Raw genomic sequence first — 21,889 nt, forward strand, 5'->3', positions numbered from 1 at the left:
TTACATGTGCGCACAGAGATTCACACGTTACATGTGCGCACAGAGATTCACACGTTACATGTGTACAGTGTGAGTATTAGAACTATTTATTTCCTGACTCTTGGGAAAGAAAATATAGCTGAGAAATGCAATTCCCCTTAAATGGGGCACAGCCTGATAATGAAATGATTTGCTGGTCAGGTCATAGTGTGAGGGACATTGTATGTACTTCAGCTATTTGAACAGATCTGGGAAAGAATAATGGAGATTAAAGATGCAAACACGCATGCACTGCTATACCACTGTGTTTCTCAGATTGTGTCACAGGCATTTTGCGGTTTCTACAGGGATACTTTCATTTAATGTACTGCGTCATGCGTTAGCTGTACCGCGTCATGCGTTAGCTGTACCGCGTCATGCGTTAGCTGTACTGCGTCATGCGTTAGCTGTACCGCGTCATGCGTTATCTGGAAATTATTTTTTTTTTTTAGGGGATGTATAAAATTACTCATTTTGTCATTAATAAAAAGCATCGTTCTTATTGCTTATCAATTAAAAATGCACTGGGCACATTCTGATGAGAAATACAAAACCCTACACATTTGTTTTATTATCTCCTGTGGGATTACACCGTGAAAGTGCCATTCCGCCGGCTGATGCTTTGCAGTGTAATTTCCCTAGAAGAGTTTGCTCACGAAACCACTGACAGCTCCGGGTAACACGGCGGAGACCAGATCACCAAACCAGGATCCCCGGGAGGCGTTCTGTTCCCTCAGATCCCGGATCTGATCCTCCAGCATTTCACAGTTCCTCTTGAATCCTTCATTGAGCATGGCTGCCTGTTCCTGAAAACACAGAGGGGGGGGGGGGGGGTCACTAAACTTCGATCAGAAGTATCCGAGCTCAGTCCCACGTTACCTGGCATATAGGCAAAGGCAGGTAAAAGAAATGCTTTTAAGTAGAAATGTTTAAAGTAGTGAGGAAGTTTAAAAAGAAGTGGAAAATGGACAACACCTTCTGCTTCTGATTCCTGCAATTGATCTACGTTGGAAAAGAGGATATCATCTATCCCAGACTGCACATCACTTAACTATTGCTGTGATGCCACCTTTATTTTTTATATTTGCTGTGACCTCACTTCTTTTCAAATTATGCACTTCCTTCCACCAGCCTCATTATGTCTCTAACTCTATTCATATATCTCCATATCTCCTTCCTTCACCACTTCTCAGTTCACAGGAACTCCTTTCTTACCTGCGCCGTCTGACAAGTCACAGCTATACCCCCTGCACTAAAACACACCCCTACAAATCATCCTCACACATTCTCTTTCTATCCATGCTTCTCCTCCTTACTTCTGGGGATATCTCTCCTAATCCTGGTCCCTGCCTTATTTCTACATGCGCTCGTCCTCGCCTTCACATGCAACTTCTACTCCTTCTGGTGTAAACCCCTCCAACCTCATACCCATCCCCTGCCACCCTCCCTCCTCTCTCCCTTTCTCCTGTGCCCTTTGGAATGCTCGCTCTCTTTCTAACAAGTTCCTCTCTGTGCATTACTTCTTTCTCTCTCACTCCCTGCTTCTCTTTGCTATAACAGAGACCTGGCTCACTCAGTCTGACTCTGCTCTGGAAGCTGCCCTCTCCTATGGTGGCCTTTCCTTCTCCCACACTCCGCGCCCTGATAGCAGGGGTGGAGGTGTGGGGCTCCTGCTCTCCTCTCTCTGCCGCTACCGAACCGTTCCTATTCCTCCCTCTTTTGCTTTTCCCTCCTTTGAGGTTCACACAGTCCAGATCTTCTCCCCTCTCCCTGTCCATGTGGCTGTCATCTATCGCCCACCTTCCTCTACTCATCCCCATTCTGCCTTTCTCTCTCACTTTGAATCCTGGCTCTCTTTCTCTCCTCAGACTCCCCTGTTCTTCTCCTTGGGGACTTCAATTGCCACATTGATGACCCCTCTCTCCCTTGGGCTTCCCACTTTCTCTCTCTAACCTCTTCTTTTGGCTTTCAACAATGGACTGCAGCCAGCACCCACAAGGATGGACACTATCTAGACCTGTTTTTCACTAAAAACTTCTCTCCGATTTCTCCATTTCCCCTTTTCCTCTCTCTGACCATCACCTCATCTCATTTTCTCTCTCTCGCTTCTCCCAATCTCCATCTCGCCCTCGTTTTTGCAGAAACCTGCGCTCTATTAACCTACCAGCTCTTGATTCCACTTTACGCTCCTCACTCTCCTCTCTCAGTTCTGCTTCAGACTCTGACAACCTGGTGAGAAACTACAACTCTGCCTTATCTTCCTCTCTTGATCTTCATGCCCCGCTTTCGCTCTGCCGTCCTCGCCCTTCTAACCACTCGTTCCTCTGAACGCCTCTGGAGGAAATCTCATACGCTCGCAGACTTAATTCACTACAAATGTATGCTGTCCTGTTTCAACTCTGCCCTCTCTCAGGCTAAACAAACCTACTTTTCATCAATAATCAACACACACAAGTCTAACCCACGCCGACTCTTTTCTGTCTTTGACTCTCTACTCAGACCACCCTCAGCTGCCTCCTCTTCTTCCTCCATCTCACCTCAGGACTTTGCTGACTTTTTTAAGGAAAAGGTGGAATCCATACGTCAGAACATCCCATCTGTTGCCTCCTCCCATCCCACACTGCTTCCCAACTCTCCTCCTGCCTTTCTTGACTCTTTTTCTGCTATCTCGGAGGAGGATGTGTCACTGCTGATCTCCTCTTCCCCCTCTACCACTTGCCCTCTTGATCCCATTCCCTCCCATCTCCTAAAACCTCTTGCTCCTTCTATAATCCCTATGCTCACACAGAACTTTAACTCTTCCCTCTACTCTGGTACCTTTCCATCCTCCTTCAAGCATGCAACCATTATACCATTACTCAAAAACAGCATTCTTGACCCTACCTGTCCTTCTAACTATCGACCTGTCTCCCTCCTGCCTTTTGCCTCCAAACTCTTTGAACGTTTTGTATTCTCTCGATTGCTACACTTTTTCAACACCTATTCTCTTCTAGACCCTCTACAATCTGGCTTCCGCACTGCTCACTCTACTGAAACAGCCCTCACTACAATAACTGACGACCTCCATGCTGCCAAAGACAGAAGTCATTACACTCTGCTCATATTACTCGACCTCTCTGCAGCATTCGACACCGTGAACAACCCTCTTCTCCTTCACATTCTCCATATTCTTGGTATTCGGAATAAAGCTCTATCCTGGATCTCATCCTACCTCTCCCATCGTACTTTCAGTGTCTCTTCTGCTAACACCTCCTCCTCCTCTATTGATCTCTCTGTGGGGGTAACCCCAGGGCTCTGTCCTGGGACCCCTTCTCTTTTCTCTTTACACACTCTCTCTAGGTGACCTAATCACATCTTTTGGGTTTAAATATCACCTCTATGCTGACGACAAACAAATTTACCTTTCAACACCTGACCTTACACCTGCTATACAGACCAAAGTTTCTGAATGCCTCTCTGGAATATCATCCTGGATGGCCCTCCGCCGACTGAAACTTAACATGACAATAACAGAGCTCCTTATACTTCCTCCCAAACCTGGCCCTACTACCTCCTTCCACATTACTAATGGAAATACGATCATTCACCCAGTAGCCCAAGCACACTGCCTAGGGGTTACACTTGATTCCTCTCTCTCATTCTCCTCTCATATTCAAAACGTTTCTAAAACTTGTCGCTTTTTCCTCCGCAATATCACAAAGATACACCCTTTCCTCTGTTACTCGACTGCTAAAACTCTGACACAGGCCCTCATTCTCTCACGTCTCGATTACTGCAACCTCCTGCTGTCCGGCCTTCCTGCCTCTCACCTGTCTCCCCTACAATCTATCCTAAATGCTTCTGCCAGAATCACTCTACTCTTTCCTAAATCTGTCTCAGCATTTCCCCTCATGAAATCCCTCTCCTGGCTTCCGATCAAATCCCGTATCTCACACTCAATTCTCCTCCTCAATTTTAAAGCTTTTCTGCCCCTCCTTACATCTCAGCCCTAATTTCTCGTTATGCACCATCCCGACTCTTGCGTTCTTCTCAAGGATGTCTTCTTTCTACCCCCTTTTTATCTAAAGCTCTCTCCCGCCTTAAACCTTTCTCACTTTCTGCCCCACACCTCTGGAATGCCCTTCCCCTCAATACCCGACTAGCACCCTCTCTATCCACCTTTAAGACCCACCTTAAGACACATCTGCTTAAAGAAGCATATGAGTAGCACTGTGGATAATCCTGGACACATGATACATAAAGCTTGGCCCCCTGCAGACGCACTTACTAGAATTCCCTCCTATTGTCTCTGTACGTTCTCCCTACCTACCAATTAGATTGTAAGCTCCTCGGAGCAGGGACTCCTCTTCCTAAATGTTATGTTATGTCTGAAGCACTTATTCCCATGACCTGTTATTTATATGATATGTATTACTACTGTGAAGCGCTACACTGGCGACACACTTTATTGCAGTGTGGCCAGTACCGCAAGCCGGGAGATTTCCCGGCTTGCAAGTGGCAGCCCCTCGGCATGCCGCGCGTCTCCGATGCGCGGTCACGCGTCATCGGGTGCCTGCGCCCCATGCACGCACGTCCAGGGCTCCCCGAGGGAGCCCTGGTGTCCCGCGATGTGGGGGACGGCGGCAGGGGGTTCCGGGGGACCCGGCGGACCCGGCAGCGGTAGGGAGAGCGCCCCGATCGGAGGGCGCTCTTCCGCTGCTTCGGCGCGTGCCCGTCACCCTCGGGCGCGCGCCAGGCTACTGCTGCGGCCAAGAACGGGCAAATGCTCGAATAAACTTGGCCGCAGCAGTATGTACATTTATGGCGCTATATAAATAAAGACATACAATACAATACATATCAGGTTCCGATACCCCGTATCAGAGCTTTGTCCCACGTTTCCTGGCATATAGGGAAAGGCAGGTAATGTCAGATCAGGTTCTGATACCCCTTATCAGAGCTTAGTGATCCCCAGACAAATATACAATAATAATACAAGATCCTAAATAATATAAATTGTGATTTGTACACATTAAAAAATAATATAGTAATTCTGACCTGTGGTGGAGCTGCAGTTCTGAGAGAGGGTGTTTTACCAAACATGAAAGAGAGGTAGAGTGCTGATTACAATGCGCAAGAGCAGCTGCTTCTCACTCATGTGCAGGTCACCACACCCAGACTTTACCTGCACATGAGTGAGCAGCAGCTGTGTATCCCTGTGTGCCTCGACGAGCGGACACTCCCCTCGCTTAACTCCGCTCACAGCCGTGACATCATGGAATCGTTTTTCACTATTTTTGCTTCCTCTTTTTCCCACGTATATGTGGATTTGCTGGCACCCAGATTACTTGGATAAAGGATCATTTGGCCATATTTTTCCCGGAACAAACCAGGACATATGCTGCGCATGGCGGTCGGCGAGCACCCATGTGCGATTGGCCCTTCCCAGGATTTAGATAGAAAACCGGACATTTGGTCAGATCTCGGGACACCGGGACAGAGGGCAAAAAACCCAGGACTTCTGGTCACCCTAACTACCTACCATCACCTTCTAAACATGTGAGCGGTGGACTTCATTTCCTGACACTATTGTCACTATTCTTGTCACACGTTGTGATTCTTTGCAATATGTTTGTGTTTTTATTATATATCCCCTGGGGGTCTTGTGCTTAGTTATCACTACTGTATTATTTATATAACTTTACAAAATTATAATACAGGGAAATGAATACAAGCAGTGGGGATAAGAGCACCAAGCAAACGCCAACATGAAGTATACCAATGCCCTGAAGAGCTCACCATCTATGTGGTATAGTGGGAGACACAGTAAGAGTATAAGTCAGGGAGGTCGGGGGCGTCTGGAGTCTGTGCTGATGTAAATAGTTTAAAGAGACGCTTCGTTTAAGAGGCGAATTTTCAACTGGGCTTTGAAAATGGAAAGAGAATGTGCTTAACAGATCTCGAGAGGAAGAGCGTTCCATATGTAGGGAGAGGTTTAAAACGAGACAGCTGTGGAGGTAAAAGGTGCAAAGATGAGACATCTTAGGTCGAGCATAAGAGTTGAGTAGGGGTTTAATGAAAGATCAGGGGTGCGGTATATGGAGGTGCAGGGGAATGTACAGCTTTAAAAGAGAGTAGTGGAATTGTGTAGTTATATGGAGATTAATAGGGAGAACGAAGAGAGATCTCAGGTCAGACGCAGATACACGCCAGAAGAGCAGGAGATGATTCTAGCAGCAGCATTGTGAGCAGGAGTTTAATTTCTGCGAGAGAGATGTTAAAGAATGGAGAAGTGACACAGAGAAGAGTTGGCGTGGGTTACTGTAGGTGCGGTGGGTTTGTAGCGGTGTGTGTTGCTTGGATACTGTACCTTCAGTTTCTCTGTGATCATCCAGTCATTCTCCTGTATCATCTTCTTTCTATCTTCCTCCATCTTCTCCATCAGCATTTCCTGCTGCTGCGCAAAACTTCTCTCCTGATCTCCCATGAGCTGCTCCAGGCGTCTGTTATTCTCCTCCAGGATCTGCTTCTCCCTCTCTGCGGCCTCAGCCTGGGCTCGCTGCTCTGGGGAGGGATGTTATATACAGAGACACTCTCATTTATACAGCATCCAACACTGGCCCACTGGGCAATGGAACCTAATAAGAGGGTGCGTCAGGCATGGGGTCGCTGAGCAGCTTCTACCTTCCAGGTATCACACATGGGAGATATTATACTATTATCATATCAGGTCATTTTCATTAACTCAATCAGCGTATTATATACAGTGTGTTCTAGATTCATCAAACTGCATTGTGGGATATTGCACCCAATCAGGCGTCACCTGCCCTTAAACTGAGTGGCAGTAAATGCGGGTCAGGGCGCTTGATGATTTCTGGTATGTCTCTTTTAATAAGTACTAGCTGAGAGACCCGGCGTTGCCCGGGAGTAAAATGTCCCGCTCTCTCCTCTCCACTCCCCCTGTCTGTTTCTCCGCTCCCCCCTATTTCTCCGCTCCTCCTCTCTTTCTCAGTTCCTCCCCCATGTGCAGCTCCGCCCCCCCCATGCACAGCTGCTGTCCCCTCCCTACAGTGTCCCACACACACAGTGTCCCACACACACAGTGTCACACACACACACACACACAGTGTCACTCACACTGTCACACACACACACAGTGTCACACACGCACATACACACAGTGTCACACACACGCACAGTGTCACACACACGCACAGTGTCACACACACACACAGTGTCACAGACACACACACCCACACACAGTGTCACACACATACAGTGTCACACACACGCACAGGGTCACACACGCAGACACACACAGTAAACAGGAGGAGGGAGGAGAGTGGAACGGCCGGCGATCTGAACAGGCGGCTCCCCCCCTCAGCACCTATCTCCCGCACCGCGCGGCCGCCACTGCCCTGCTCCCCCCCTTCCGCTGGCATGTCCCGTGTGCGTGGCAGGCGGTGATGGCGGAGCAGCAGAGGGTGACGGGGGGGTCGTGTTGAGGGGGGAAGGCGCACCGAGGGGAAGGTAGCAGGGAGGTGAGCACTCAGCCGGGCCGAGTTCCTCCCCCCCCCCCCCACGGCAAAGCAGGGTTAAGGGCGCCGCGAGGGAAGGTAGCGGGTATGTGAGCTGCGGGTGAGGGGGGGTGATGGATGGGGGGGGGGGAGCCGGCGGGGAGGTGAGCTTTGGGTGATGGGGGGAGGATCCAGGGGGCCAGGTCGTGAGGTGAGGAGGAGAAGAGGAGAGTGGCCGGGTGGTTGTGCTTGTCCCCTCTCCCTCCCCAGCTGTGTCAGCGGCGGGTGAGAGTGTGGCAGGTGAGCCAATGAGAGGCGTGCTGGGGCGGGGCCGGGCCACGGACCAATCTGGTTGGCCAGAGGCTTAGTGACAGACCGACGGACCAATCATATTGCCCATAAGCACAGCTAACATACAACTTTTTAAGTTATATAGATATAGATAACCCCCTTTGGGAGTAGCAGAGCCTGTGGAAGAAACTAAACATCACTGATAATTTAGGGTAACAGTCTGCCAGAGACTTTTATTATTGCATAGCTTCAGCAAGAGACTCAAGTGCAACCAGAAGGGAAAAAAAGATAAAGTAGCGCTAATCACTAAACTACTATTAATATATATTACAAAATACAGTGTAATATTGTGTAATAGTATTATTTAAAAATACTATTACACTATTTTTATAAGTGTTAATGGAGGAAGGTAAAGCGTCCAATATAAGTATACTTAAGTCCAGCTGCCAGAGTCCAGGAGAGAGTCCCACGTCCCCCCACATGTGAGAAGAGAAGAAAGACCGTGCGCAAGGTGCAGGGGAGTAGGAGAGGTGCAGGGTCTCCCCTCTACAAAATCGGAGGCGACGGATACAACAGGCATACAGCGGAAGGGGACTGAGGGCTCTGCATTGCTTGGAATGTGAGCAGGATTATTGCTGAAGCGGAGAGTCTACTACCACACACTGGGAAGCTATCCAAAAACGCTGGTTTTGATCATACTGGCTGTACTGTAAGTGCAATGTTATTCTGACTAAGGGGGCTATGATACTATATGATATAGGCTACCTCATAAAGGGGCCTGTATCTCTGGAAGCAAGGGGTCCCCGGAGACCCCCTGCACATGTCCACTATGAGTAAGAGTTGTTTTGATGTTTTTATTTTGCCGATGTTTGCGCAGAGAGAGCGGCGGGTCTCTCTCTGCTGCAAACACATATCGGCAGAAAATGCCTATCGCCAGGTTATCGGGAGCCAGGATTTTTTATCACCGGCTCATCAGCAGTTTTGCTTTCGCAGAGGTTCGGCAGGGATCGGCATGGACTCGGCCCTGACTGAATACCGCGAGGGCAAATCGCCAAAATCATGCCGATCGGGAACACTTGGCGAATGCATTTTTTCAGCACTTAGTGCATGAGGCCCTAAGTCTTTTGTAATAAATGTATTGTGCCTGATCTTTTTCTCTTTTGTTTCCATTGCATACTCTCTATATCCTGGAGATCTAGCCCGTCTTCATTAGCCTCTGACACCCCGGATAGGAAGGGAACTACAGTACAAGCCATACTCATTGTAAGTGCAGGAATATTAATTGCAAGAACTTTCAAAAGGGAGTTCATTTTTATTAACACATTGTTATCTTCTTTGAATTTTTTTTTACCTGGACTATCAATAAGAAATATACTTGGGTCAACGCGCCGGAAGATATTCTTTCTTCTCTGCTCACAGGTGCAACCAGGCAGAGGTCTGATTACCATAAGCACGAATCTTATCCTTTATTACATCTACATTTTATAGCATGCAGAAGAACGAGGAGTGACGAGTTACACAGCGTCTTGTCACTGGGCGGCTTCTTGCTGTTTCTACACTTACGCATATTAACATAGATTTTTACAAGCAGAACTAAGTGATAATTAAACAGATGAACGTGTTTTTACTACTACCCAGGGCAAAAACTCTGCCTGGCGCCTTCCTGTTTATTCATCGCAGAGTGAGAAAGACGTGATAAAAGAAATCCAGCAAGAGAAGGCAATTATTAGATTTTATATATATATATATATATATGTATATATATATATATATATATATATATATATTTAGATAAGTAAATGACTGATAAGCAATTTCTAAGGTCAAGTATTTTATTGAAATACATTCAATCTATGGAAACAGGCATTCTTACCCATAATCCCCTTCTGTACTGAGCAAGAGTCTGAAGTTATATTCTACAATCATTTAAGGGTTAACTGTGTGGGCTCACACAGAGTAAAACCCCTTCCCTATCACATGGTGGTGGGGTGACTCAGCAGAAGTTAAGCCCTCCCCCCCCCTCACTACCTTTCTGCCTGGAGACAGTGACATCATGTAGGCTATAAATAGAAGGGGAAGCTTCTGGAAGGCAGATCGCCAGAGATATCTCACTGTGAATAGCTATGTAAGCCCCTATGTATAGGATAGTTTCAGCATCCTTTTTATTGTTTTCAGTTAGGGAAAGTATCCTGCTTACACAGAGTCCCACCATGGAGAACAAAAACCCAGGCGCTACCTAGGAAGATGGTAGGTATAGTGAAAGGGGGATATAACAACCTTGGTAGTAGGCAAGGTGTCCCTCTGCTTCTTTTCCACCTGTGACTCAAAAAACCCCAATAAAGGATCTACCCAGGATCCTTCAACAAATGAGACAAGAAAAAAAGGGGGGGATGGGGGAGCACTGGTGAAAATCTGATAAATAACCTAAAAAGGTTGTTAAATGCTCTATGTCAATCTCAAGGGTTTTGAGGGTGTAGAATAAATTTTAACACTCACGGCCTTGTGCGAATGCTGTCGCATAAAGGTATCTTTTGGGCTCACTTTTCCTTCTCTTTTTCTTAAAGAAAAAGAGAAGAAGGAAAAGTGAGCCCAAAAGATACCTTTATGCGACAGCATTCGCACAAGGCCGTGTGAGTGTTAAAATTTATTCTACACCCTCAAAACCCTTGAGATTGACATAGAGCATTTAACAACCTTTTTAGGTTATTTATCAGATTTTCACCAGTGCTCCCCCATCCCCCCCTTTTTTACAGAGTCCCACCAGGCTGGTCTTATACTACTCTTAAGATATACCAAGGGCGAGACTATGCTGAGTGAACTCCCCAAGCAGAAATCCATAAGCATAGTTGGACCAGGCCCGCTGGAGGGTCCGTCACTGGCTCTCACCCAGAATGCCACGTAGTGGCAGGCCGTCCTGAAATGAGGAAGCTGGTCAATGAGGGAGTAGTACCAGGCCTGTCAGGGGCCTCGTGGATCTGGAGAACTACCAGCTCTGTAGAGCAAAGGGAGTCTATAGGTAGACTAGTGAATATAAAGCCTCAATACCTTCCTATCAGGTCAAGATTGGGGGCAGTTCGGGAAGCAACACAAACAGTATAGGCCAAGGACACTCTACCGGAAATACAAGATGACCTCTGTATGATAAATGTGAGACTGTGCCTACAAGATAAGATAATAAAGCCGCTGTTTGAATGAATACACTTCCTGGCGCCCATAATTACTTACCAATGAGGCCTGCATCCTGAACCAAGTAATGCATCAGAGCAGCCCTAGCAGCGACACTGATATAAACCCGCTAAGAGTCAGGCAGGGAGGGTTACATATGAAATAGATTGTCTGCTGACCGGAACCTTACAAGAAATGATACATTGGGGAGACAGGTTTAGAGTGTCAATAATAACAACCAATCAGAGAGCGCCATGTCTGAAAGTGCTACAGGTGAGGAACCTGTTATATTAAATCCCAGCTCGGCTGGACAGAGCATTGTGATTGGTCATTGTCATGGCCCTGATTTATAACACAGTTTGATGTGACCTCTTACAATACTCCCAAGCCCCCCTATTTCTCCCTCTCACTGACCTGCTATCTCCTTATCTTTTACCGACAGAGACTTGTCGGCCTGCAGGATGGAAGCTCCCACCTTCTCCTTCTCTATGAGGAACTCCTGCAGCACCTCAAGGGCCTGGGGACAGAAACAGTCAGCACTCAGACAAATCCTGCAGGCCCCTTCCTGTAACCTCTAACAGAACATAACGACCGAGGAGAAATATGTTACAAGATATTGGAAGCTCCCCTACACCTAATATAACCCTATGAGATGCACGGTGAGAAGTTATTTCAGTATCACAGACATACGGAAAGACACTAAGGAGTCGGGTTATTACCGTATTTCCTCGATTGTAAGACGCCTTCGATTGTAAGACGCGCCATCGATTTGGCCCTTACAATCGAGGAAAATTACTTTTTCACTTACCATGTTTCAGGAGAGGTTCCATGTCAGCGGAGGATGAAGCGGGCGGCGGCGGCCGGAGAGGTCCCACGTCTGCAGATGGTTGAAGATGGTCAGTGGGCGGGAGTGCGGCGGCGGCAGGACAGGTCCCAAGTCTGCAGGTGAATGAAGATAAGAAGACAGTGGGCGTGCGGTGGGGTGCGGCGGCAGGAGATCATAATAGCAGGAGAGCTGAGCAGGAGTATAGTGAAATAGGGGAAAGGCTTGGGAGGTGCACACTGTAACCAGAAGTCAGACACCGGTCAACTTCCGGTGTTACAGTGTGCACCTCCCAAGCCGTTCCCCTATGCCGCTCTGCTCCTGCTATTATGATCTATTAGCCGCCTCCGCCACCGCACGCCCGCTGTCTTCTTATCTTCATTCACCTGCAGACTTAGGACCTGTCCTGCCACCACCACCGCACTCCCGCCCGCTGTCCATCTAAAACCATCTGCAGACATAGGACCTCTCCTGTCGCCGCCGCCCGCTTCATCCTCCGCTGACATGGGACTTCTCCTGAAACATGTTTTGTGAAAAGAGGGGGTAAGTACTGTAGACACTTGAAACATTTTTTTTTTAATACATCGATTCTAAGACGCACCCCGATTTCAGACATGTGAAAATTGAAAAAAAGTTTGCGCCTTAGAATTGACGAAATAGGGTATATCAATCAACAATATGCAAACATGAAAGCTCAGGGAGATAGTTACGTTCGATGGTACAAGGTACATTATGTGACAATTACCAAAACTCAGAAGTCCCTTACTGCATTCAAATCCCTGCATGAGCCGTTCAGTATTTCTCAGGAACGTAGAGGTCCTGTCCTGGGGTTCTGGGTTTTTAGTTTTAAATAACTTGGGGGGTTCTAAAGATCTTAAGGGTTTTTACATCAAACACCGGTCAGGTTGCAGTTTAGCTTATTGCAAGTTAAATAGTAGCCTTTTTTATATGATTATTAATTATATTACTTATTAAACATTTGCCTTTGTGGTAGCCAAAGACTATACAAAAAACAGCTTGCGCGTGACTCATGCTTCATCTCCGCGCCTTTTTAAACTGCCCATTTTTCTATTTTTAAGGAGCCCATGTAAAAAGAACTGGCAAGGTGGGTGCTCGGCACCACTGGGTGATCCTGTGTGTCCGTACCATTGAGCTTCTTCACCTATAAGGGTGGCCAATCTTAAGTCATATGTTCTTCCCCCGGAAAGCCAAGCGTTCCTCAGGTCATGTTGTAGTTCTTCAGCCCGAAGGCCTCACAAACACCTGTAGGATGTCATGTCCTGACTGCTACTATGCAGAAGACCTCACCTGGGTACTTCAACTACCTCAGTGCCCCAGGGTTAGTACCTTTTTGTCCCACCATATTTCCCATGGTTTCTCATTGGTCGTCCAACTAACTTACTTCCTGGTTTAGCCCTACTTAAACCAGGAAGTGGCATTTTCCTTTGCTGCAGCACCAGGTTAAATCCCTCCTGATCTCTCCTTGCTGCCCGGCGGCCCCTTTCATTGTTACTGTTTCCTGTTACTAGGCCCCGCCTCCATGATCCCGCTTCTCAGCCGGGTCAGAGAATAAAGTGCATGTCCCTGTGCCCGTTCTCATAAGAACACATACTACATTCAATCGTAGCAAAAGGGTGACAGTCTATTTCCCCTAGCGATCATTCATTTGCAGTCAGAGAGAGTCAGAGAGAGAGAGAGTCAGAAAGTGTCAGAGAGAGAGTCAGAGAGAGAGAGTCAGAGAGTCAGAGAGAGAGTCAGAGAAAGAGAGAGAGAGAGTCAGAGAGTGAGATAGGGTCAGAGAGAGAGAGTCAGAGAGAGAGAGAGAGAGAGAGCGTCAAAGAGGGAGTCAGAGAGAGAGAGAGAGAGAGTCAAAGAGAGAGTCAGAGAGTCAGAGAGAGAGTCAAAGAGAGAGAAAGAATCAGAGAGTGTCAGAGAGAGAGTCAGAGAGAGAGAGTCAGAGAGAGAGAGAGTCCGAGAGAGAGAGAGTCAGAAAGAGAGAGAGCGTCAGAGAGAGAGAGAGAGAGAGTCAGAGAGAGAGAGAGTAAAAGAGAGGCTTCTCTAAATATTACTTCTCTCTGTGCACGTCTCACTCCCTGTGCGCGTCTTGCTCCCTGTACGCGTCTCGCTCCCTGCTCGCATTGCACTCCCTCTGCGCCTCTCGCTTACTGTGTGCATCTCGCTCCCAGTGCGCGACTTGCTCCATATGTGCATTTCGCTCCATGTGCGCGTCTTGCTCCATGTGTGCATCTCGCTCCCTGTGCGCGTCTTGCTCCATGTGTGCATCTCGCTCCCTGTGCGCATCTTGCTCCATGTGTGCATCTCGCTCCCTGTTCGCGTCTTGCTCCATGTGTGCATCTCGCTCTGCACGCGTTTTGCTCTTTGCGCGCCTCTCGCTCTCTACGCACCTCTCGCTCTCTGCGCACCTCTCGCTCTCTGTGCACCTCTCGCTCTCTGCGCACCTCTCGCTCTCTGCGTGCACCTTGCTCTTTGTGGGTGTCTCGTTCTCTGCGTGCATCTCGCTCTCGTGGGCGTCTCGTTCTCTGCGTGCATCTCGCTCTCTGCGGGTGTTGCGTTCTCTGCGGGCATCTCGCTCTCTGTGGGTGTCGCGTTCTCTGCGTGCATCTCGCTCTCTGTGGGCGTCTCGTTCTCTGTGGGCGTCTCGTTCTCTGCGTGCATTTCGCTCTCTGTGCGCATTTTGTTCCCTGCGCGCGTCTCGCTCTCTGCGCGTGTCTCGCACTCTACGCAAGAAGTTGAAGTGGCTTTAAAAAGTAGTGGCACTGTACCTGACTTTAAACAAAACATTTACATTTGCAGAGTGGAACGTGGAAAGCCATTCTCTACATAAGAAAGTGGCGATATTTCTTGCGCATTGGTACCACCACACGCTGACCACTGACCCCAGCACTTTCTCAGGACTCGGAGACCCCAAGAGGAGGTGTCAGGGATCATCGTGATTGTAAATCTCACAATCAGTAGTATTGAATGTTTATTACAATGTGGCCAGAGAGAGTGTACACTACAAGATGTGAGATGGAAGAAAACAAGCTCTGCTCTCACGTATATAGGGGAAATCAATGAAAGGAGCATGTTTCATATCTCAGAAATCCCCTATAAAACTCCTTTCCCGCTTAAGGGGCCAGAGACCCTGCAAATAAGTTAGTTGATGGATCGCCTTAAAGCAAAGGCATTATATTGTATGTAAGAATAGTTTTGAGTCTTACCCAATTATTACATCATTTCAGAAGCTTATATGGTCTAAATAAGTCGTTGTAACATGTGGAGAGCACAGTGTTAGAAAGTCCTGGAGGTGTAAGAGAGAGGTCCCTCCCCTAAGGAGCCGTCATGTCAGGCCTGCGGGAAAGGTTAAGTAAGGGGTACTTAGGACAAGGGGGAGCGATCATAGCTTCCTCCTTTCTTCTAGGATCTACTGGAGTGAGGTCCCACCCACCCTGTCTCTAGGCATGAGGGATGTCAGCGTTGGAAAGAAAGATGGGGATTCTGCTCTGTGTTGTCGCAGCTTGGGGTGTGTGTTGGCGGGAGTAATGTTACTCTGGAAGGGCTATGGTCAGTCAGTATTGGCTCCTGAAGGGAGGTCACAGACCTTGGAGGTATTTTAGATGGGGATTGCGGTGCCATTCCAGGCTGGGCGGCGGGGATGGTGGTGACCTTCCTGATGGAATTTGTGGAAGGCAGTACCATTTCAAACTAGGCTCGGTTGGTGGCAGTGACAATCTGATGGGGGCTCTGTGCCTTCAGACTACGCTACTGAATGGCTAGATGAGCACGAATTGAGGGTATCCCTCGCGCTCTGGTAGATGTGAGCTAAGCACTATGGATGGGTTCCTAGTTAGGGATAAATATCAGATATTATTTATGTTGTAAATAAATTAAGCTGTGGCTGTTAATTTCTCCCAAGAAGTTGTATGGTGTGTTTATTGGGAATGGGAGAGGGGTCCCGCTAGAGGCGCGGGTAAGTCATGTCATTGTGACCTCACCCTGCTCAGGATTTCAGAGCTAATATCCCCGTAATTCTCGGGTAACGCTTGGAGTAGGACGCTGTACCTTTATCCCTTTCCCAGGGCTTCCATTATATGCATCCACCAACTTCTGCTTCTCTTCCACAAAACGCTGATGTCCCCCAGGCTTGGTGTACTCTCCCTCTGATATCCCTCTCTCCAGAGACACACTCAGATCCTGAATCAGAGCTCTGCACTTGGCGGCTGACGCCTCCTCGTTGCGTTGGGAATATTTCGCCCTCTTCTCGGCCAGCTTCTCCTGGGGAAATACAATTGGCCGTTACAGCTCTAGTGAAAGAAAGACAGAGTCGCTGCTCTGGTGGGAGCAGTTTCACGTTAGCAGTGTGTACAAATTAGTGTCAGCAAAAGGAAGGAGACGTTCAGCGAGCAGAAGCAGGAGAACCATGTGTACGTTTCTGGGGGACACGTAACAATACAGGGGCAAACAGCTGAGATTTCTGAAAGATATAACCGCCATTGAAACTAAAAACTCATGCTACCTTTCAATTAATAATTTTACACATCACAGATTTTGGGGATAAACACACCCGTTGCAGTTAATGTAACTCACTATGAGGTTTTTCTGATGTTCTTGGTTTTCGTCTTTGAAGGACTGGTTCATAAAGAGTTTCACCGCCTCTTTCTCGCTCTCCTGGTGCAGATTCAGGAATTCTTCCTGTGTCTCCGTTGGGAATCTGTCCACTCGCTGGCTCATCTCACTGTCATATTTACACAGCGCTTCCTGCACCGCTCGAGAGTTCTCAATCTGCGCCAGAGCCAGCACCGCGTTCTCCATGCAGGGGACCGAACCGCTCCGAATCGCCTCCACGTATGTGACCGCCAGATTCCCCAGCCCTGTGACACGGGAATGATGGGAAGAGAGCAGAAAATACTGCATACACCGGTTTAAGGACACCCACTTTAAGTACACTCGCGAGTAAGGACATAACGTGCAATAGGCAAATGGCAGCTCACGCATGCGCCTGTCATCACATCCTGAAAAGCAATACTGGCTCCCTAATTGTACCGAAGCTGTGCGCAAGCGGGGAGACTATAGAGCCTGTTACAGATTCGTTATTTACATTAGTTATGCACGTATATGATGATTGCAGTACAGTACATCATACGGAACCCCTATAAGCTCATATTGAACCCCCAAAATAATCACAATAAATATATATATATATATATATATATATATTTATATATGCGTATAGGTGGCAAAGAGGAGTGCTACTGAGCATGGCAATATATATTTAAAACCAGAGACAGAACATGAAACACAGACAGAGCTCAGTGCTACATCCATTAACACATACAGGCATACCCCGCATTAACGTACGCAATGGGACCGGAGCATGTATGTAAAGCGAAAATGTACTTAAAGTGAAGCACTACCTTTTTCCCACTTATCGATGCATGTACTGTACTGCAATCGTTATATACGCGCACAACTGATGTAAATAACGCATGTGTAACAGGATCTATAGTCTCCCCGCTTGCGCACAGCTTCGGTACAGGTAGGGAGCCGGTATTGCTGTTCAGTACATGCTGACAGGCGCATGCGTGAGCTGCCGTTTGCCTATTGGGCGATATGTACTTACTCGCGAGTGTACTTAAAGTGAGTGTACTTAAAGCGGGGTATGCCTGTATACACGGTACAGTGCCAAAATATATATATAAAGATATATTTTGAATAAAATGGTATTTTAGTTTAACTCTTTGGCCAAAGTGTTGTAAGCCCTTGAGCTCCTCCAAGGCAGACCACGTGACCACTGTTACAGATGCGGTATTTACATCAGTTATGCACGTATATGACGATTGCAGTACAGAACATGCATCAATAAGTGGAAAAAAGGCAGTGCTTCACTTTAAGAACATTTCCGCTTTACATACATGCTCCGGTCCCATTGCGTACGTTAATGCGGGGTATGCCTGTATTTCATGGGTTCAGAGAAATGCAGGAAACGTTAAGTCTCATTAATACTTCTCACTCACATCTCCCGGTCACTGTGTGTCCACCTGATAGGGTTTTAGGTTTGCTGTTCTGATACACGTAGGTACAGAATTTCCCAGCCTCCTTCACAAATTCAGGCTCCAGATCTGATTCCTGCAGCTCTTCCAGGCGCTGGAGATTGGCTTTAGATGCTGGCCGGTCAAACACAAAACATTTGTGGGAGTGGAAGAAATGGCGGATGCACTCCCGGGGCAGGTTGTAGTCAGTTACTTTTTTACCAGTACCTGTATTGAAAAGGTTACAGAAAAGTTAGTTAAAACTACTGGTATACAGTGTATGTATGTATGTATGTATGTGTCTATTTATACATGGATCCTGTCACAGTGTGTGCTGCAGTAATGCATCCTTACATGGATCCTGTCACAGTGTGTGTGCTGCAGTAATGCATCCTTACATGGATCCTGTCACAGTGTGTGCTGCAGTAATGCATCCTTACATGGATCCTGTCACAGTGTGTGTGCTGCAGTAATGCATCCTTACATGGATACTGTCACAGTGTGTGTGCTGCAGTAATGCATCATTACATGGATCCTGTCACAGTGTGTGCTGCAGTAATGCATCCTTACATGGATCCTGTCACACTGTGCTGCAGTAATATATCCTTACATGGATCCTGTCACAGTGTGTGCTCTGCAGTAATGCATCCTTACATGGATCCTGTCACAGTGCGTGTGCTGCAGTAATGCATCTTTACATGGATCCTGTCAGTGTGTGTGTGCTGCAGTAATGCATCCTTACATGGATCCAGTCAGTGTGTGTGTGCTACAGTAATGCTTCCTTACATGGATCCTGTCACACTGTGCTGCAGTAATATATCCTTACATGGATCCTGTCACAGTGTGTGTGCTGCAGTAATGCATCTTTACATGGATCCTGTCAGTGTGTGTGTGCTGCAGTAATGCATCCTTACATGGATCCTGTCACAGTGCGTGTGCTGCAGTAATGCATCTTTACATGGATCCTGTCAGTGTGTGTGTGCTGCAGTAATGCATCCTTACATGGATCCTGTCACAGTGTGCTGCAGTAATATATCCTTACATGGATCCTGTCACAGTGTGCTGCAGTAATGCATCTTTACATGGATCCTGTCAGTGTGTGTGTGCTGCAGTAATGCATCCTTACATGGATCTTGTCACAGTGTGTTTTGCAGTAATATATCCTTACATGGATCCTGTCACAGTGTGCTGCAGTAATATATCCTTACATGGATCCTGTCACAGTGTGTGTGCTGCAGTAATGCATCTTTACATGGATCCTGTCAGTGTGTGTGTGCTGCAGTAATGCATCCTTACATGGATCCTGTCACAGTGTGTGTGCTGCAGTAATGCATCCTTACATGGATCCTGTCACAGTGTGTGTGCTGCAGTAATGTATCCTTACATGGATCCTGTCACAGAGTGTGTGCTGCAGTAATGCATCCTTACATGGATCATGTCACAGTGTGTGTGCTGCAGTAATGCATCCTTACATGGACCCTGTCACAGTGTATGCTGCAGTAATGCATCCTTACATGGATCCTGTCACAGAGTGTGTGCTGCAGTAATGCATCCTTACATGGATCCTGTCACAGAGTGTGTGCTGCAGTAATGCATCCTTACATGGACCCTGTCACAGTGTATGCTGCAGTAATGCATCCTTACATGGATCCTGTCACAGTGTGTGCTGCAGTAATGCATCCTTACATGGATCCTGTCACAGTGTGTGCTGCAGTAATGCTTCCTTACATGGATCCTGTCACAGTGTGTGTGCTGCAGTAATGCATCATTACATGGATCCTGTCACAGTGTGTGTGCTGCAGTAATGCATCCTTACATGGATCCTGTCACAGTGTGTGTGCTGCAGTAATGCATCCTTACATGGATCCAGTCAGTGTATGTGCTGCAGTAATGCATCCTTACATGGATCCTGTCACAGTTTGTGTGCTGTAGTAATGCATCCTTACATGGATCCTGTCAGTGTGTGTGCTGCAGTAATGCATCCTTACATGGATCCTGTCAGTGTGTGTGTGCTACAGTAATGCTTCCTTACATGGATCCTGTCACAGTGTGTGTGCTGCAGTAATGCATCCTTACATGGATCCTGTCACAGTGTGTGCTGCAGTAATGCTTCCTTACATGGATCCTGTCACAGTGTGTGCTGCAGTAATGCATCCTTACATGGATCCTGTCACAGTGTGTGTGCTGCAGTAATGCATCCTTACATGGATCCTGTCAGTGTGTGTGCTGCAGTAATGCATCCTTACATGGATCCTGTCACAGTTTGTGTGCTGCAGTAATGCATCCTTACATGGATCCTGTCACAGTTTGTGTGCTGCAATAATGCATCCTTACATGGATCCTGTCACAGTGTGCTGCAGTAATGCATCCTTACATGGATCCTGTCACAGTGTGCTGCAATAATGCATCCCTTCATGGATCCTGTCAGTGTGTGTGTGCTGCAGTAATGCTTCCTTACATGAATCCTGTCACAGTGTGTGTGCTGCAGTAATGCATCCTTACACGGATCTTGTCACAGTGTGTGCTGCAGTAATGCATCCTTAAATGGATCCTGTCACAGTGTGTGTGCTGCAGTAATGCATCTTTACATGGATTCTGTCACACTGTGTGCTGCAGTAATGCATCCTTACATGGATCCTGTCACAGTGTGTGTGCTGCAGTAATGCATCCTTACATGGATCCTGTCACAGTGTGTGCTGCAGTAATGCTTCCTTACATGGATCCTGTCACAGTGCGTGTGCTGCAGTAATGCATCCTTACATGGATCCTGTCACAGTGTGTGTGCTGCAGTAATGCATCCTTACATGGATTATGCCTTTTTTATTAACTTGTTAATTACATTCAAATCACGTGTAAGAATCTGTTGATCAAAGTTACTTTCATGCTCCCTGTGTCATCTTGTGACTTAGGGAATGTTTCACTCGCACATAATATAATGACATGTATGACATTCTGAGTCTTGATTAAACACTCTGATTTATTACAAACGTCTGTGATTACCTATCTGCATCACGTATAGGACACTTGTTTAACTAGTTTCTTACATTTCATGCATGGGCCTAGATTCACTTTCCAATACGTTTCCAGTAGAACATGCCCTGGGTTCCAGAGTGAGTGTTAAATGTGACTGGCTTTGTCTGATTAACCCCTTCACTGCTTTCCCTTTAATACTTTGCTCTGAGTCCTTCCTAACCCTGTGGCCATCGCTGAGCTGCTTGCCCCAAAGTGTAATGTCACATTCCCGCACCAGTCAGCCTGAGATGAATCAGGCTGTGTACTCGCACCAGTCAGCCTGAGATGAATCAGGCTGTGTACTCGCACCAGTCAGCCTGAGATGAATCAGGCTGTGTACTCGCACCAGTCAGCCTGAGATGAATCAGGCTGTGTACTCGCACCAGTCAGCCTGAGATGAATCAGGCTGCGTACTCGCACCAGTCAGCCTGAGATGAATCAGGCTGCGTACTCGCACCAGTCAGCCTGAGATGAATCAGGCTGTGTACTCGCACCAGTCAGCCCGAGATGAATCAAGCTGTGTACTCGCACCAGTCAGCCCGAGATGAATCAGGCTGTGTACTCGCACCAGTCAGCCTGAGATGAATCAGGCTGTGTACTCGCACACTTCTACCTTTCTTGAGCTTCAGGGCGTTCTGTAGATACTCGTCCTCAGTGATTGGTTTCCCATCCAACTCCAGCTTTAGATTGAAGTCCCGGATGCACCATATGAAGGACGGGAAGATCCTCTTGAACTCGGTAGACTCGTCTTCCTCCTCATCCTCTCCTTTTCCTTCTCCCGGGGACGATTTCACCTTAATCCGCTCGGTCAGCTCGGTCACATAACTGGGAGATGCTAAGGAAGAACTGAGGGTCGGACTGACTGAGAACATTGTGAGGGTCGGAGGTAGCTGGCCTTCATTAATTAAGGTGAAGCCCAGACGGTTGCCTCTAGAGACTGTGGGTAATGTGCCAAGAGGGTTAGCTCTTGGGTCCAGTAAGATAAAACAATGTATTTTCTGTAACCATGTTCCCCTATACGGTCCCCTGGAGGGTTGTGGGATAGTAATGCCACG

General features: G+C 47.4%; 1 protein-coding gene and 1 long non-coding RNA gene across 2 annotated transcripts in view; one reads left to right on the forward strand and one right to left on the reverse strand.

Annotated features, from left to right (window-relative positions):
* Positions 1 to 551: 551 nt before the first annotated feature.
* The window catches only part of LOC142497988 (guanylate-binding protein 7-like), a 39,848-nt gene continuing 18,510 nt past the window's right edge, over positions 552 to 21,889 (reverse strand). The window contains exons 5-11 of the mRNA XM_075606490.1: positions 21,448 to 21,659; positions 17,808 to 18,050; positions 16,381 to 16,664; positions 15,856 to 16,068; positions 11,385 to 11,487; positions 6,368 to 6,561; positions 552 to 824 (exon numbers count right to left, since the gene is read on the reverse strand). Coding sequence (XP_075462605.1) covers positions 657 to 824; positions 6,368 to 6,561; positions 11,385 to 11,487; positions 15,856 to 16,068; positions 16,381 to 16,664; positions 17,808 to 18,050; positions 21,448 to 21,659 — 1,417 coding nt within the window. The 3' untranslated portion in view covers positions 552 to 656. The remainder of the gene's footprint in view (positions 825 to 6,367; positions 6,562 to 11,384; positions 11,488 to 15,855; positions 16,069 to 16,380; positions 16,665 to 17,807; positions 18,051 to 21,447; positions 21,660 to 21,889) is intronic.
* Positions 11,294 to 16,652, forward strand: LOC142497993 (uncharacterized). Its single transcript, XR_012802364.1, has 3 exons — positions 11,294 to 11,629; positions 12,873 to 13,132; positions 14,608 to 16,652. It is a non-coding gene; the product is annotated as an uncharacterized LOC142497993 (long non-coding RNA).

Source organism: Ascaphus truei, chromosome 6 (genome assembly GCF_040206685.1).
Source record: "Ascaphus truei isolate aAscTru1 chromosome 6, aAscTru1.hap1, whole genome shotgun sequence".
Lineage (NCBI taxonomy): Eukaryota > Metazoa > Chordata > Amphibia > Anura > Ascaphidae > Ascaphus > Ascaphus truei.